The 20,338-nt window shown below is 44.5% G+C and overlaps 1 protein-coding gene across 1 annotated transcript in view; it reads left to right on the forward strand.

Moving 5' to 3' along the window:
- Nucleotides 1-20,338, forward strand: part of LOC146869332 (FACT complex subunit SPT16-like) — a 251,328-nt gene that overhangs the window by 19,739 nt on the left and 211,251 nt on the right. The window contains exons 2-3 of the mRNA XM_085650597.1: nucleotides 14,746-14,841; nucleotides 14,972-15,202. Coding sequence (XP_085506723.1) covers nucleotides 14,746-14,841; nucleotides 14,972-15,202 — 327 coding nt within the window. The remainder of the gene's footprint in view (nucleotides 1-14,745; nucleotides 14,842-14,971; nucleotides 15,203-20,338) is intronic.

Here is a 20,338-nt window from a genome sequence, read left to right on the forward strand (position 1 = left end):
CCACTAATACCTAAACCAATACCACCACCACCAATACCTACACCGATAGCACCACCACCAATACCACCATCACTAATCCAAAACCAGCACCACTAGTACCACTGCCAATACCAATGCCACCACCAATACCACCACCACCAATACCACCACCACTAATATCACCACCACCAATACCATCACCTCCACCATCACCACAACCACCAATACCAACACTACAAATACCACCATTACCACTAATACAACCAACAGTACCACCACCAATACCACCAATGTCACCACCAATACCACCACCAATACCACAATCACCAATACCACCACCACCAATACCACCACCACCAATACCACCACCAGTACCAATACCACCCCCAATACCAATACCTCATCAACAACAATACAACCACTAATACTATCACCAATACCACCACCACCAATATCCCACCACCAGTACCGCTACCACCAATACCACCATGACCACCAATACCACCATGACCACCAATACCACCACCACCAATACCAATATCATCACCACCAATACCACCACCATTACCAATGCCACCACCAGTACCAATACCCCCACCAACTACAACCACCACCAATATCACCACCACCAATACCAGTACCACCACCACCAATACCACCATCAATACCACCAGTACCAATACCAATACTACCACTAATACCACCAATACCACCACCAACAGTGCTACTACCACAAATACACCACCACCAATACCTCCACCACCATCACCAATACCACCACCAATACCAATACCACCACCACCAATACCACCATCAGTACCAATACCAATGCAACCAGCAGTAATAATACCACCACCAATATTACCACACCAATTCCACCACCACCGATACCACCACCAATATCACCTCCACCAATACCACCACCACCACCAATACCGCCACCACCACCACCAATACCACCACCATCAGTACCAATACCAAGGCAACCACCAGCACTAATACCTCCACCAATATTATCACACCAATACTACCACCACTGATACCACCACCAATACCACCACCACCAATACCCCACCACTAAGACCACCACCATCAATACGAATTATACCACCAATACTAATACCACCACCACCAATACCAGTACCACCAATACCACTAACAATACCACCACCACCAATACCAGTACCACCCCCACCAATACCAAAACTGCCACCAATACCACCACCACCAGTACCAGCACCACCAATACCAATACTGCCACCACCACTACCAATACCACCGACACCACCAATACCACCACCAATACCACAAATATCACCACCAATACCACCACCACCACCAATTCTACGAACACCACCAATCCCACCACCACCAATACCACTAAAAATATTACCACCACCAATATCAACACCAATACCACCACCACCACCAACATCACTACCTATACCACTACCAATACCACCACCACTAATACCACCACCAATACCCCCACCACCACTAATACCAGCACCACTAATATATCAACCAATACCACCAATGCACCGCCACCAATCCCACCATCACAAACACCACCACCAATCACACCACCAATACCACTGCACCACCAACAATTGCACCACCACCTATACCACCACAAATACCACCACCACTATCAATAACACCACCTCCACCACCACCAATACCACTACCAATACCACCACTAATTCCACCACCACCACCAATACAACCACCATCAATATCACCACCACTACCACCACCAATACCAACATCACCATCAATACCACCAATACCACTACCAATACCACCACTAATTCCACCACCACCACCAATACCACCACCACCAATATCGCCACCACCAATACCAACACCACCACCATCACCACAACCACCAATACCACCACCACAAATACCACCATCACCACTAATACAACCACCAATACCACTACCACCAGTACCACCACCAATGCCACCATCAATACCACAACCACCAATACCGCCACCAGCAATACAACCACCACCAATACCGCCACCAGCACCACCACCACCTTCAATAACACCACCTACACCACCACCAATACCACCAACACCACCAATACCACCACTAATACCACTACCACCATTACCACCACCACCAATACCACCCCAACGTCCAATACCACCACGAATATGTCTACCACAAATACCGCCACCAATACCACCATCAATACCACCACCACAAATTCCACCATCACCTATACCACCAACACACAACACCAATACGACTGCCACCAATACCACCACCAATACCAACACCACTAATACCTAAACCAATACCACCACCACCAATACCTACACCGATAGCACCACCACCAATACCACCATCACTAATCCAAAACCAGCACCACTAGTACCACTGCCAATACCAATGCCACCACCAATACCACCACCACCAATACCACCACCACTAATATCACCACCACCAATACCATCACCTCCACCATCACCACAACCACCAATACCAACACTACAAATACCACCATTACCACTAATGCAACCAACAGTACCACCACCAATACCACCAATGTCACCACCAATACCACCACCAATACCACAATCACCAATACCACCACCACCAATACCACCACCACCAATACCACCACCAGTACCAATACCACCCCCAATACCAATACCTCATCAACAACAATACAACCACTAATACTATCACCAATACCACCACCACCAATATCCCACCACCAGTACCGCTACCACCAATACCACCATGACCACCAATACCACCATGACCACCAATACCACCACCACCAATACCAATATCATCACCACCAATACCACCACCATTACCAATGCCACCACCAGTACCAATACCCCCACCAACCACCAACTACAACCACCACCAATATCACCACCACCAATACCAGTACCACCACCACCAATACCACCATCAATACCACCAGTACCAATACCAATACTACCACTAATACCACCAATACCACCACCAACAGTGCTACTACCACAAATACACCACCACCAATACCTCCACCACCATCACCAATACCACCACCAATACCAATACCACCACCACCAATACCACCATCAGTACCAATACCAATGCAACCAGCAGTAATAATACCACCACCAATATTACCACACCAATTCCACCACCACCGATACCACCACCAATATCACCTCCACCAATACCACCACCACCACCAATACCGCCACCACCACCACCAATACCACCACCATCAGTACCAATACCAAGGCAACCACCAGCACTAATACCTCCACCAATATTATCACACCAATACTACCACCACTGATACCACCACCAATACCACCACCACCAATACCCCACCACTAAGACCACCACCATCAATACGAATTATACCACCAATACTAATACCACCACCACCAATACCAGTACCACCAATACCACTAACAATACCACCACCACCAATACCAGTACCACCCCCACCAATACCAAAACTGCCACCAATACCACCACCACCAGTACCAGCACCACCAATACCAATACTGCCACCACCACTACCAATACCACCGACACCACCAATACCACCACCAATACCACAAATATCACCACCAATACCACCACCACCAATTCTACGAACACCACCAATCCCACCACCACCAATACCACTAAAAATATTACCACCACCAATATCAACACCAATACCACCACCACCACCAACATCACTACCTATACCACTACCAATACCACCACCACTAATACCACCACCAATACCCCCACCACCACTAATACCAGCACCACTAATATATCAACCAATACCACCAATGCACCACCACCAATCCCACCATCACAAACACCACCACCAATCACACCACCAATACCACTGCACCACCAACAATTGCACCACCACCTATACCACCACAAATACCACCACCACTATCAATAACACCACCTCCACCACCACCAATACCACCACTAATACCACCACCATCAACACCACCAATACCACCACCAATACCTGTATCGCAGCCACCATTACCACCACCACCAATACCACCCCAACATCCAATACTGCCACCACCAATACCTCTACCACAAATACCATCACCAATACAACCACCACCACCAATGCCACTACCACCACCAATACCGCCACCACCATTGGCACCACTAATACCAACACCAATGCCACCACCACCAATACCAATACCACCACCAATACCAACATCACTAATCCAAAACCAGCACCACTAGTACCACTGCCAATACCAATGCCATCACCAATACAACCACCACTATCACCACCACCAATACCACCACCTTCAATTTCACCATCATCACAAACACCATCACCAATAAAACAACCAATACCTCCGCACTACCACTACCAATTCCATCACCACCATCAATACCACCACCACCAATTCCACTACCACCACCACCACCACCAATACCAACACCAATACCAATACCACCACCAATACCACCACCAATACCAACATCACCACCACCAATACCAACACCACCACCACCATCACCACAAACACCAATACCACCACCACAAATACCACCATCACCACTAATACAACCACCAATACCACTACCACCAATACCACCACCACCAATACCACCAGTACCAATACCAATCCCAATTCCAATCCCAATACCCCATCAATACCAATACAACCAACAATACTATTACCAATACCACCACCACAAATTCCACCACCACCAATACCGCCACCACCAATACTGCCACCACCACCAACACCACCACCACCATCAATTACACCACCACCAATACCACCACCAACACCACCAACACCACCACTAATACCACTACCACCATTATCACCACTGCCAATACCACCCCAACGTCCAATACCACCACCACCAATATGTCTACCACAAAAACCACCACCAATACCGCCACCACCAATACTGCCACCACCAATACTGCCACCACCAATACCACCACCACCAATAACGCCACCACCAACACACACCAATACCACCACCACCAATACCAACACCACTAGTACCACTGCCAATACCAATGCCACCATCAACAATACCACCACCACCAATATCACCAATACCACCACCACCACAAATATCACCACCACCAATACCACCACCACCACAAATACCATCACCAATACCAACATCACCATCAATACCACCACCAATACCACCACTAACTCCACCACAAATACCCAATACCACCAATATCACCACCACCAATACCAACACCACCATCTCCACAACCACCCAATACCACCACCACAAATACCACCATCACCACTTATACAACCACCAATACCACTACCAACAGTACCACCAATGCCACCACCACCAATACCTCCACCATCAATAACACCACCACCAATACCAATACCACCCTCAATACCAATACCTCATCAACACCAATACAACCACTCATAATATCACCAATACCACCACCAATACCACCACCAACAATACCATTACCACCAATACCACCACCACCAATACCACCACCAATACCGCCTCCACCAATACCACCATCAATACCACCACCACCAATACCAATACTACCACTAATACCACCACCACCACCAATACCACCACCACCAGTACCACCACCACCAATACCTCCACCACCACCACCAATACCACCACCACAAATACCACCACCATCAGTACCAATACCAATGCCCCTACCAGTAATAATACCACCACCAATATTACCACACCACCAATACCACCACCACCGATATCACCACCAATATCACCTCCACCAATACCACCACCAATACCGCCACCACCACCACCAATACTGCCACCATCACCACCAATACCACCACCACCAGCAATACCACAACCATCAGTACCAATACCAATGCAACCACCAATACTAAAACCACCACCAATATTACCACCATCAATATCACCACCACCAATACCCTACCACTAATACCACCACCATCAATACTAATTATACCACCAATACTAATACCACCAACACCAATACCAGTACCACCAATACCACTAACACCAATACCAAAACCACCACCAATACCAATACCACCACCAGTACTAGCACCACCAATACCCCCACCACCAATACAAATACTGCCACTACCACCAATACCACCACCACCAATACCACCGACATCACCAATACCACAAATATCATTCTATGACCACCAATGCCACCACCACCAATACCACTACCAATATCACCACCACCAATATCAACACCAATACCATCACCACCAACATCACTACCTATGCCACCACCACCACAATACCACTACTAATACCACCACCAATACCCCCACCACCACTAATACCAGCACCACTACTATCGCTACCAATACCACCACCACCAATACCACCATCACAAACACCACCACCAATTGCACCACCACCTATACCACCACCACTAATACCACCACCACCAATACCTCTACCGCAACCACCATTACCACCAATACCACCCCAACATCCAATACCGCCACCACAAATACCTCTACCACAAATACCATCACCAATACCACCACCACCACCAATGCCACTATCACCACCAATATCGCCACCACCAATACCGCCACCACCATTACCACCACCAATACCAACACCAATGCCACCACCACCAATACCAATACCCCCACCAATACCAACATCACTTATCCAAAACCAGCACCACTAGTACCACTGCCAATACCAATGCCACCACCAATACCACCACCACCACCACTATCACCACCACCAATACCACCACCACCTTCAATATCACCACCACCACCAGTACCACCACCACTGCCACCACCAATACCACCACCACCAATACCACCACCACCACCACCAATACCACTACCACCACCACCAGTACCAATACCACCCCAATACCAATACGCCATAAATACAAATACAACCCCCAATACTATCACCAATACCACCACCACCAATATCCCCACCACCAATATCCCACCACCACCAATACCACCATCACCAATACCACCATGACCACCAATAACACCACCACCAATTCCACCACCACCAATATCAGCAGCAATACCACCACCACCAATTTTACTACCGATACCACCACCACCACTAATACCACCACCAATACCCCCACCATAACCAGTACGAGCACCACTAATATCACCACCAATGCCACCACCAATACCACCACCACCAATGCACCATGACAAACACCTCCACCAATAACACTACCAATACCACTGCACTACCACCACCACCAATACCGCCACCACCAATACCACCACCACCACCAATAACACCATCATTACCACCACCAATACCACCACAACATCCAATACCACCACCACCACCACCACCAATACAACCACCACTAGTACCTCTACCACAAATATCACCACCAATACCACCACCAATACCACCACCTCCACCAATACCGCCACCACCACCAATACCACCACCAAAACCAACACCACTAATACGAACACCAATACCACCACCACAAATACCAACACCAATAGCACCACCAACAATACCACCATCACTAATCCAAAACCAGCACCACTAGTACCACTGCCAATACCAATGCAACCACCACTAATATCACCACCACCAATACCACCACCACCATCAATATCACCACCACCACCAATACCATCACCAATACCAACATCACCATCAATACCACCGATACCAACATCCAATACCACCACTAATTCCACCAGTACCACCACCACCAATATGAACACCACAATACCAACACCTCCACCATCACCACAACCACCAATACCACCACCACAAATACCACCATCACCACTAATACAACCACCAATACCACTACGACCAGTACCAATACCCCCAATACCACCACCAATACCACCATCACCAATACCACCACCACCACCAATACCAATGCCACCACCACCACCATTACCACCACCATCATTACCAATGCCACCACCAGTACCAATACCACCACCACCAATACCACCACCACCAACCACCACCACCACCACCAATTTCACCACCAGCAATACCTATGCCGCCACCACCACCAATACCACCACCACCAATACCACCATCAATACCACCATCACCAGTATCAAAACCAATACTACCATTAATACCATGACCACCAATGCCACCACAACCAATACCACCACCACAAATACCCCACAACCAATACCACCACCACCAATACTGCCACAACCACCACCACCAATACCCCCACCAATATCACCACCATCAGTACCAATACCAATGCCACCACCAGTACTAATATGACCACCAATATTACCACACCAACAATACCACCACCACCGGTACCACCACCAATATCACCACCACCACCAATACCCCACCACTATTACCACCACCAATACCAACACCATCAATACAAATTATACCACCAATACTAATACCAACACCACCAATACCAGTACCACCAACACCAATACCACTACCACTACCACCAATTCTAATACCTCCACCACCAATACCAGTACCACCACCAATACTAAAACCGCCATCAATACCACCACCACCAAATACCACCATCACCAATACCACCACCAGTACCAGCACCACCAATACCGCCACCACCAATACTAATACTGCCACCAATACCACCACCTCAGCGCCTCTTGCTCACTAGTAATAGCAGCGGTACTGTACGAGGCCGGAGCTGCAGCCAAGACCATCCCTTCCTCCCTCCATGTCTGCCATAAAGCACACCCCACCCTGCACCAAGAGGTAAAGCCAGGGCCCTACTACAGCTGGAGTGTTTTTTATTTGGCCAAAGATAGCAATGACACTACGCAATGCCACACTGCGCACTCAAATGACAGAGAGGGCAGGAAATAGCTCACCCCCAGTCTTCCTCCCGAGTCGCGATAGTGTTATCACAGAGCGAAAGGTGTTGAAGCTCTTTTTTAGTGTTTATAGTTCGGATCATATGTAACTCTCACTTCACATTTTGTGTCTGTGTAATTTACAACACTAATACATCTTCACTGCACTATTTATCATTACTTTGAAGATATCGCAGGCCGGTCTCTACCTCTGATACTTACAATTTAACAGGCGGTCGAGAAGGCCCTTTATTGCAATGCAATAGGTCCCGCATTTGCGAGAGTTTAAGCTTTTAGTATTGTAAATGACAAAGCCTTTTATTTATGTTTTAAAACCCAAAACAGAAATAAAATTCATTGTCATTTATAATGCCAATATCTCAAACTTGCGTGAATGCGAGACCTATTGCATTGCAAATTCTTGTTGGTATACCTACAGCATATCTTATAGGTGTTTTGTGTGTACTAAAATTGTTGGTTTGACACTTGGAAAACATCTTTAAATGCCAAGTGAAGCTTGCATTGAGGGTGCACAGACAGTGTTTGCACAAGTATGCCTGACCCACGTTCAAAGGACTATTTGGATGGATGATGACGTTGTGTTACAAATTGGCTTCATATCTGAGAGAGTGTAGGAGTACACCTCTATCAGCGCCATGAGATGTTTAAGTAAATGTCCTTGTATGTATCTGCCTGATATAATACCTCCATGGCTGTTTAAATGTTTATGTAAATAGCTGCAGAAATACCTCAGTGCCTGTGTTAGAGGATAGAGTGCAATATAGATGTGACTGCAACTACATTTGAGTCTGCTGCATGCACACATAGTTTCCGAGTAAGTGACTAAATGTATATATGCTTCTGTAGCTGTTTGACATAGCAGTGTAACAGGATTACATGACCCAAAATTCAAAGGAAAAACACTCTTTAGGAACAGCACATTATATAAACACATCTAATGCCTTGCTATCTAAAAGTTTAACTCTTTAACCTACAGTTGTCTTTACTACCAATTACACCATGCAGTAAGCAGCAAATGTACAATATAAAAATTCAAAGCAACAGATTGTGAACCAACTACTCACACACCTAGTCTGCAATTCAGACAAACTGTCACATTCTTATTCAGTCATAAATTGTCTTACTTACCGGTTATTAAACATACAAAGCCACTCACAAAACTACTCGTACATTACCTCATATAATTCAAATATTATCTCTAAAATATTTCATACTCTCTTTTAACATTCTCACATACACACATAACGTTTCAATGATTTATTTCTCCAAATAAATGTAATTTAAATTCCTGCAAATTGAGTTCTCTGATCAAATATTTAGTTTTTGCTCTTATCGGAAAGATACAATACTTTCAGGAAATGTTAAAACTAAGCATAAGAATGGCACTCTCACACAAAGCAAGCATTAATGGCAGCATTTTCAACTTTGCACCCGCAGAAAGCAGCAAATAAAAACAGATCTTTCATTTTTTGGTTTGTAACTCCTTTCCTGAATGGCTAGTATGTGTTAACCCTTTCATGCACTTTAATAAAGAAGCCCAACATGGTAGAGCATTTGTGCATAATTATAAAAAAAAAATAGGAGTTGAAAAAAATATTTGGCTCTGTATTTTCATGACGTCAAGAATACAGTACACTTTACTAGCAAGCCTTCACCAGGAAATATAATCCATGTTACACAACAAGAACTCTACACCACTCTCTCTTTAACACCCTTCCCCAATATACTCTTAGTACAGTCTCCATAGCAAACGCACTAGAACCAGTTGTTAACAAGTTCGCTGTACATTCTATGAGGGCTGTATTATTTACAAAATGAGCTCCAACAGGTGCGGTTTACAGTACAGAACTAAAAACGTATCCAAATCTACATTTCACTTTTTTATTTTTCCTGTAGCCAATCATAGATCTGGGTATTTAAGCTTTCAAGATACTACCCAAATTTATTCACCTCCATAGTCACACCATCTAATCACATTTTGTTTTTAAACTAGAACCACACCTTCATTTTAACTGTCTTTCATTTTGAAAACGGACTCATTCAGCTCTAGCCTTTTCCTGTCTGCTACTGCTGCTGCAGGCCAACATGATTAGAGTGTGGATTGTGGGCCGCAGCTATGTCTTTTGGACTAGAGAGGCTGCTAGAAAAGTGGTATTGACAGAGACTTGGGTTTGGCTAATATGTTTATTGCTTGGATTGACCAGAGAGGATTGAAGTGACAATTTCTGCCTTTGGTTGAAAGCATTGTGGATTACCAAGCCCTTGATGACTGCGCACTGTGGTGGCAATGACCTAGGCACACTGACTGGGGTAGGACTGGGAATACTAATGAAGAATACATTTACACAATTGATGACACTTTTCCCTCACACTGTCTTGCTGTATTCCAACATATGCCGAGGACAGGAATGGAAGTGGTCAAATCAATTTGACAATAGGTTGACAAAGCCAAGAAACATGTTAATAAAAATGTTTCTGCATTCCTCAGAGACCATACTATGGGCTCTCTCTACAACAACAACCTGCATTTTGACAGAAGTGATGGAGTACACTTCACAGATGAAGGCAACAGAGTGTTTCTCAATAACCTAAAACTCTGCATCAGATCTTATGTGTAGCTCTCATATAAACACAATGAACACAAAAGCTCTTCTTAGAGCTGCCCTATTGCTCAAAATAATATTCATTTTCTTTATAATTTACTTTTTTCCGTTAGTGGGTGCAACAGTGTCTGACTGGGTCTATGAGTGGGTGCATGAGTATCTGAATGGCTCCCTGAGTGGGCTGTCTGAGTGGGTGCATCAGTATCTCACTAGGCCTGTCAATTGGTGCATGAGTCTCAGTGAGTCTGAATAAATGTATGAGAGTCTGAGTGGGCCTAAGAGTGGGTGCATGACTCTCACACTGGCTCTCTGAGTGAGTGCATGAGTGTCTGGGTCTGTGAGAGGGTGCATGAGTGTCTTAGTGAGTCTGTGAGTCTGTGAGTAGATGCATGAGTTTCTGACTGGGTCTGTGAGTGGGTGCATAAGTCTCTGAGTGGGTCTGTAAATAGGTGCATGAGTCTGAGTGTGTCTGTGAGTGGGTGCATAAGCTATGAGTGGGTGAGTGAGCGGGTACATGAGTGTCAGAGTGGATCTTTTATTTCAGCCCCGGGGACTGTTGCCATAAGGTAAAATGGTGGGCACAACTCTCTGCTCAGGTGGTGGCAAGCCGATTCCGCATTCCTCTTGCACACGCAATCTCAATTAATCGCAAAATCTTCGCAAATTAGCTGTGGCCCCAGATATCCTTATTTTCCCCCTTAAATATCTCCAAAACTACTGAAAAGATTTACACCGGATAACTGAAAGCACGACCTGCTTAAACAAATCTACCTTCCTGACAAATTTCATGTAATTTCATCCTGCAGTTCAGGTAGCCGGTGTGTCGAAAGGCCCTATGGGAATCAACATGGAAATCATACTTTTTTAACTCCCTTTTTCTAGCCCCCACTTGACGGATCAGCCTGAAACTTTCCATACACAACAAGACTCACTATGACACCTTTTTGAAAATTTTGTGAAGATTCAACAACAACGCCAAAGATAGATAGATAGATAGATAGATAGATAGATAGATAGATAGATAGATAGATAGATAGATAGATAGATAGATAGATAGATAGATAGATTAATCACCTACTGGCGGTTGTCAGTAGGTAGTTATAGTTAGGACCTAGTTTCCATAGGAAAAGCATTTCTTTTGGTAACAACGTTAGCACCATTTGACGAACCTTCACAAAAGTTTTAAAACTAGCGTGCCACTCACTGCAGCTGCTGTCTTGAAAGTTTCGGAGTGATGCGTCAGGCGGGACCGAGAAAAAGGGGGGACCCAAAACACATTCCCCTTGTTAATTTCCATAGGAACTTTAGACATATCCCCCCAGGGGGGGCCAGGTACCAAGGACTTTTAAAAAATAAAGGAGGGGCCGTGCGCGCCCCCCTCCAGGGGCTTATTAATGCCTTGGGGACAATCACCTCCCCTGGGTTTATTTATAGTTAAATGGTTGGGGGTCTTTCGGGCCCCCTGTGGACCACCCCCTCCCCAGAGCCACATTCCAAAAATGAACCGGGAGGGCTCATGGACCCCGTGCCCCGGAGACCACCACTTACCTGAAAATTATGCCTTGCTATGGGGGGACACTCAGATCCCCTAGTGGGCCCAGGGGAACACTACCTCCCGGGGGCCATAATGAATTTGTAATGGGGGCCTCAGGGAAACCCCCCCCAGACCCCTGGGACCTCTCCCACCTCACTGGGGCCTACTTATTTTTTTTTTAAATGGGACAGGGGTTGCGTGGTGCCCCTTCTGGGCCGTTCTCACCCCTGCTGTCACAAATATTACTAACTTTTTTCTCTTAAGTATCTGAACATCTACTTAACGGATTTACCCAGAAATAACTGAAAGCGTGATCTGCATAGCCTAATCTACATTTCTGACAAATATGGTTTAATTCCGTCCAGTGGTTCGGGTTGCAAGTTCGACTAACAAGTCTATGGGAATTAACATGGAAACCGCATCTTGGTATAACCCCCCTTTTTCTTGGCCCCTGCCTGACGGATCACTACAAAACTTTCCATGCACAACAAGAATCACAACACACTTTTTTGGGGAAAATTATGCGAAGATTTGTCAAACGGCGCCAAATATATGGGCAAGTCAAAAGGTACTTTTTCTGTGGAAACATGGTCCTATATATATCAACACGTGGAGTTGTCTGTTGCTAACAAGCCATGTGGGCAAAGTATAATTAGAAAGAGGAAAAAACATTGAGAAAAGCAATCTGAATTTCCATTGTAGGAAGACATTTATTTATCAGACAGAAAATCAATCTGAATTTCTATTGTAGGAATACATTTATTTATCAGACAGAAAATCAAGAGTATTTCAGTCTTGAAACTCATGACAATAATATCAGTCTTTAAAATTTTTGTGAAATGTAAAAGTGGCCATGGGTACAATTCCACATCTGTATCTTTAATGCATGGTTTAAAAAATGTGTCAATTTTACCACAAATTATCATACAGGAGATATTTTTAAAATTCTACATATTTATCATATTTCCTTGGTTGGGATTATTAAACAAATTACTGTCTTTATCTTTTATCTCATTTGTTGGGCTGAACCTTGAAGAGTGGCCTGGCCAAAAATCAGCAAACCTAAGGAAGCAACCTCGAATGCACATATGTTTCCAAGATAAATGAGCAGCATTACTTATTGCTAGAAATTCCAAAGCTGGGTCACTATGCAGTTCTAATGCCTCACCTGGGCTCATTATACAAGGACTCTTACAAGCAGAAACATTTATCTGTAACATTTAGAATTTTTTAAATTATTTTCATGAGTAAAGATGTGGGGGAATGGGTGTGAGGCGGATGTGCGACCTATCTTTTTTGCAAATGTCTGCTTGAGTCCTTATGATATGCCCTTCAGCTGTTGGTAGATCTGTGATGAAATATGAGGAACCTAAATATCGGATAAGGGGAGACTTAGAGAGAAGGCATGAGCTGGGTGAGGAGCAGAATGGCCTTCTTTGCCTCATGTGCTGAGAGGTATGCTATACATAGACAGAGTCATCTTGTCTTTGAAGTTTCCACCAAGAGAAATTGGCTAAATGTACATTAGTCTGTTGAATCGCATAGTGGCCTGTTGCATGGTTAATATGACACTGATCAATTGGTTGCTGTGTCCCTAATGACCGTGGATTGCACTTGACTGCCCTTTGGCAAGGTTTGTGCTATAGAAATACCATATACATACATATATCATGACCCACATTAGAACGGCCAGAGATTGTGCTCATAATCTTAGTAATTGCCCCATTAGGGATACCTAATAATGTTATTTGGTTTGGAAAACGAAGTTTATTTTATTTTCAGGGCAAGCTTAACAATTGTCTGGCCACATTGCATAACAGTCTGGAGGACATTGATGTGCTTCACTGCAAAGAACAAAAAAGGGTGACAGAGCTAGAGGTAAGAGAATAGCATGTATGTAATATTTTAGGGAATCCACTTTCTGCTTTGCAAACAATTTATGTTTGTAAATTGGTAGGATACTATGTAAATGTATTTATATGTGATTGTTTAGTTCCTTTTCTTTAAGGAAGCAGTCAAGGACCAGGAGTTAACAATCCTGATTACATTTGAAGAGAAGAAAATGTGTCTGGAGCAGAAGAAACAACAAGAGCTCAGCAGCATGAAAACAAAGCATGAAGAAAGTCTTAATACGGTCTATAGAAACATCAGTGAGCTGGAAAATCAGAAACCTGCACTGATGGACCTGATCAGCAACATAGAGGAGAAGTGTGAGCAGCAGGATGTGGAGCTACTGAAGGTGAGAGGGGCCTAGAAAGCTAAAGAAATGGAAGAGGAGCAGGATTCAGGAATCTCTTCACAGATGAAGAGGGTAAGGGTCTGCAGCAGAAGATGCTTGAGGTTCTGAAGATGTCCAGAGGTATGGACATCTATAGATGCGCAAGATGAGCACTCTTCCCTCGAGTATATGGTCAAGAGAGAGGGCATTTTGGCAACAGGCAGTTCAATGAGTCAGGGAACATCCAAACAGGGGTGGAGTTGGAGCTATAAAATGAGACTGGATGATAAACAGATGTAGACTAAGTGAAGGCTGTTACCCGCAAATCGAATATACAAGCACAGTGTAAGTCCTACTTAATACTTGCAGTAGTCTCTGACTGCAAAATAGGATATTTGTGTTTGAAAGGAATGCTAATATATTGAGTAATATACCTACCTCACCAATTCACATTAGTACTCAAGTTCAAGTTTTAGTGTAAGATTTGGAACTCACATGAAGTCCACAGAGACAATACAATAAAACATTGTAGGATACAGTTTAAAAATGTAGAGCCAAATTATAAAGTTGTAAAATCTAGTCATTTTATCAGTTGGACAAAAGTGACATTAACACATAGCTAAAACTATACCATCATAATCCATACAAATGTAAAAAACATTTTAAAAACTTAAAAACTCGCACACAAATAATAATAAATCTAAAGCGACGGACGTTGTACGAACCTGATACTTCAGAAAATTAGAAGCTATGCAGGACAAATAAATACCATGTGTTTTTAGATCTTTTATACAGTGACTACAGAAATTACAACTACTATCCCTGCTGGGCAAATGATGCAGCTAGCAATTAAGATAATTTATGGTAAAATAGCAGGGCATAATAGGGCCCAGCAGCATCTAACTCCATGGTCAATAGTTCAAGTTAAATATTGTTCGGGCTTTCTTTGAATAAAACAATTCACTGCCACATTGAATTTTGATTTTTTCCTACAACACTGAGCATCAAAACGGCAGCATAGATTAGAGGATATCTGCTTAATATAAGCTTTTAGCTGCTGATCAGACCAGGAAAGTACATTTTCTTGGTTTAGATCATACATTTTTAATACATGGATAAAGTTTCTATAAAAAAACAGAATTTTCTTACTTGGAATATCTTTTCATACATAACATTCGTTAATGACCTTATATCACTTCTTAACAGCCAAAAGCCCCTGCGAATACCTGCAGAGAGACCTTGTACATAGACACTCTTTAGCTCAAATTCTAATTGCTGAAAGAACCCCCTGTGTAAAGAAAGCATACTGTGTCCTTAAAACTAACTCTCTATCTTATCTAAAAAACTCAAGTTCTTCACATCAATTAAAAAAATTTCTCTTTCTTCACAGTAAATGACCAAAGTGCCTTCTCTCCACAGCACATGGTTTTCCCCAAAAAGGGATATAACTTAACTACCTCTAGTTTTTCTTCACCCTGAAGCCAGTTTTAGTTTTGTATTTCAGGGAGAATGTACTTTTAGAAACTTTTTTTTTTTAAATGAGTACATTGCATTTCTGTAATGACAGCAGAAGAGTATTCAATCCCTTCGAATTTAAATCCAGGATAACAATGCCACCGGCATATTGCATAACGGACACCGAACTGCCCCCATTTTTGGGTAAAAAGCCCATACTATTATCCAAAAAGACAGGTAAATCAGCAATATAAAGGAAAAACAACAGTGGCGCCAAAAGACAGCCAGGATGAGAACCTGAATCTGCTCAGCGGAGGGGGGGCAGTGGGCCACAGTATCTATTACCAGGCTACACATATCCTATTGAGTATCTAGGAGCTTCCTACATTAGCCATTTATAACTTAGAAATATATCTGGTCCATTGCTCTTGCGAAATGTAGATGGTATGAGACCTAACTCTCTAACCACAGCAATTGGAGATGATTTCCCAATACTTCTATGGCGCCGTCTAGACCCTGGAAGGGGCTCAGAGGGCTTTACAAAGGTTACAACACATAGAAGTTTAATACAATAGCAACAAAATGAGAACAGGGAGAAGGGAGGGCAAACCTGATGTCAAACATTCGTAGTGGGTGCAGGGGTACTCAGGAGTGCCATTGCTTGCAATGGTCCTGAAGATCAAGTGTAAGTTCTGTTTAGAGAGCAAGTTAAGTGAGGGGGTTAGGTAGTAATTTGTTAATTGAAAGCAGTTTGACTTCATTTTTGCTAGAAGGGTTCATTCTAATTTCCGGGGTCAGGGCATTCCGGATTCTAGGTGCGAGACCGGAGAAAGTACGGTTGTATGTTTTTTTCCCCGGAATTTTTGTGGTTTCAGTAGCCAGGTGCTGGTGCTTCTCGATGCTCTGCCACTACCTGACAGTTCCAGTTTATCAACTAGATACTTCGGTGTGCTGAAGTGCAGGGCTTTGTGTGTCATACAGGCGATTTTTAGCTGCGATCTTGCCTCAAAAGGGAGCCAGTTCAGTGCCTTTGGATCAGGGGTGATATGGTTGTTCCTGTTGGAGCTGGTGACCAGTCTTGCAGCCGCGTTGAGTGAGGTTTTAGTGGAGCCAGACTGGATCTCGGCAGACCACATAAGGTTGTATTCCCATATTCTATTCTGGGTATCACTAGGGATTGCACTGCTGATTTGAGGTCGTTGATGGGAAGGAAGGGTTTTAGTTTTCTGATGTTCATGTGAAAGTTTGCTCCTCTGGTGGCTGCATTGATGTGTTCCTGCATGTTGACATTTTATTCATGGAGATTTTGCGGAGTCTATGATGTGTGGTTTGTAGTTGAAGGGTGTTTAAGGTTTCATCCAGTCTTCAATGTGAACGTGTCCTCACGGAGGGTAATTGGGAGGAATTCGGTTTTGAGCTCGTTGAGTTTGAAGTGGTTTCTGGTTAGCCAGTTGTGTGTTTTTTGCAGAGTTGTATTGAGTGAGTGGATATCATCAGTTGATGATACTCTTAGGTAAAGTTGGGTGTCATCCGCATATATGTGGTAGTGAACATTGGAGAGTTTCAGAATTTCGGTTAGGGGCTCCATGGATAGATTGAAGAGGGTAGGTGAGAGGAACCTTGAGGCACTCCTAAGGTGACCGCCGTGGTGGTCGACATCGATTGGTTGAGATTGTTTCTTTGTGTTTGGCTATCTAAGAAGGAGGCGAACCATTTTAGGACATTCCCAGATATCCCCATTCTGTGTTCAAGTAAGTCTAGGGGAGTATTGTGTGGGACCGGCAGCAGGCTGCCTCTCTATGTTCAATCCATTTACAGTCATACTATGCTTTTTTAGGTCAAGCCTGCAGGGCTTCTTGTATCCACTCTGTGTGGGTCTGACTCCTCCCACACATTGGATTGTCTTTCTATAATGAAAGCATGCAAATGGCTAATGGTGGGTGCATGTCCCACCTTTTTTTAAATGTTCACTCCCACGGCGTTTTGCCTCGGGAGCGAGCAGCGGCGCGCAGGGCGGCAGCTGCAGTGCCTCCTTGGTTTTTTTTGTTATAGAGATCCTGGGAAAGCCGATGCTGCACGCTTCCTCCTGGACAGTCATCGGAATGTGTTATCAAGGCAGCGTGGCTTTTTATGTTTCATTGGGATATACAATTATTTCAATAGATAACGTCTTTCGGCGAGTGAGAAAAGAAAACTTTCCTTCTCCTTTCCTTCATGCGGGAGAGGCTGATTTCATTCTGTAACTTTCTGATGCCCCTAGGGATCCTGCCAGGCAATACGTGCCTGCCACCTTTCATGAGGATGCTTGCCCACTCTTGGTTGTGTAGCATTAGCATCGCTCAGTACTTACCACACTCCCCCCAATTCGGGCCTACTCTTTGTTCGTCCGCACCCCCAGCAATCCGCCATACTGCCCCCACCCCAGAAGATGAGGATGCAGGAGCCGGTGTGAAGCAGACTGTAGAGGTGAGTTGCCTTGCTTAATCCTTCTGGTTAGAAGCTATGCGCTTTCTCGTATGATTATAGTGGAGTCCTGGCCTCTATCAATCTGGCTCTTGGGTCATTCCAGATGGAGTTTTTGTGGTGAGTCGCTGTGTATCACAGTGTTTCTCTGTATACAGGATCACTGAACTCGCAGGGTCGATTCCGATGCATCTCACCAAATGACATGACCTGAATTTTTCCCTGAATAGCTATCATGTGCAGCAAGTTTCCCCCAGTTGATGTACCCCACTTGTGTTTAAATCCCACCTCACCCATTGCTAGTCCCGTTGTGCTGCCTGCTTTGCCCCCGTGTTGCAGTCACTCGCTCTGCAGTTTGCAGCCCATCCACCCATCTATTGGAGATTGACACTCTTAATCTGGTGTTTGCCACTCCTTGTCACGATCGCCGTCGTTCCTGGGGCTTCGAGTGAGGCACAAGGGTTCCACCCCCCGACGTTTCCGGCTCTGGTTATTGGAACACAGAGTACCAGAACAATCAGGCGAGGGACAAGGAAGATGTAGCCCTGAGAGAATAGTAAGAGAGAAAGTAAGAGAAAAAAACAAATGAAGATTAATCACAATAACAGCCTACTCTCATTAGGTCTCGCTAGTGTACTGTGGCACCTCAAACTTACTGTTACAAACACAGCGAAAACACACTCCGAAATGACACACCACCTCCAAATTCCACACTCTCTACGGTCTTCCTTCTGCTCCCGTTGCCCTTTCCTATGTACAAAACCCACCTCCCTCCGTGAACCTGGAAGATCCCTTCCCTTAGGTATTTTGCTATAATACAATTGTCTTGCACCGTTGTCCAGGAATTATCAGACCTGAACAAGAAGGAGATCGATAAGTTGTTCCCCTACTATTGTTCTCCTTCCTTCCGCTTTCTGTGAGCTTACTTAAACAAAGTCTCGTATTACATTTCATACAGCTCGTAGTATCATCACCCTCAACGGATACGGAGTCTTTGCCCTCTCCCTCGGATAACGCGCTACTTGCCGGATGTCGAGTAGTCTCTCACTCTGTGGAATCCACTAGTATCCTATGCGTAGTCCTCACAGTTTGGGGTAATTGGCAGTTCTCTCCGAATCCTGTGTGAGTCCGGTGGTCTGTGAACGCGGCGACGCTTACCGCAGCGTCCCGCGGGGGAGTTTCGAGAGTCGGAACCGAACACTCCTACACTGGAGTCTTTTGGCGGTCTTTGCAGGACGA

The sequence above is a fragment of the Triturus cristatus genome, chromosome 1_1 (genome assembly GCF_964204655.1).
Source record: "Triturus cristatus chromosome 1_1, aTriCri1.1, whole genome shotgun sequence".
In the NCBI taxonomy this organism is placed as follows: domain Eukaryota; kingdom Metazoa; phylum Chordata; class Amphibia; order Caudata; family Salamandridae; genus Triturus; species Triturus cristatus.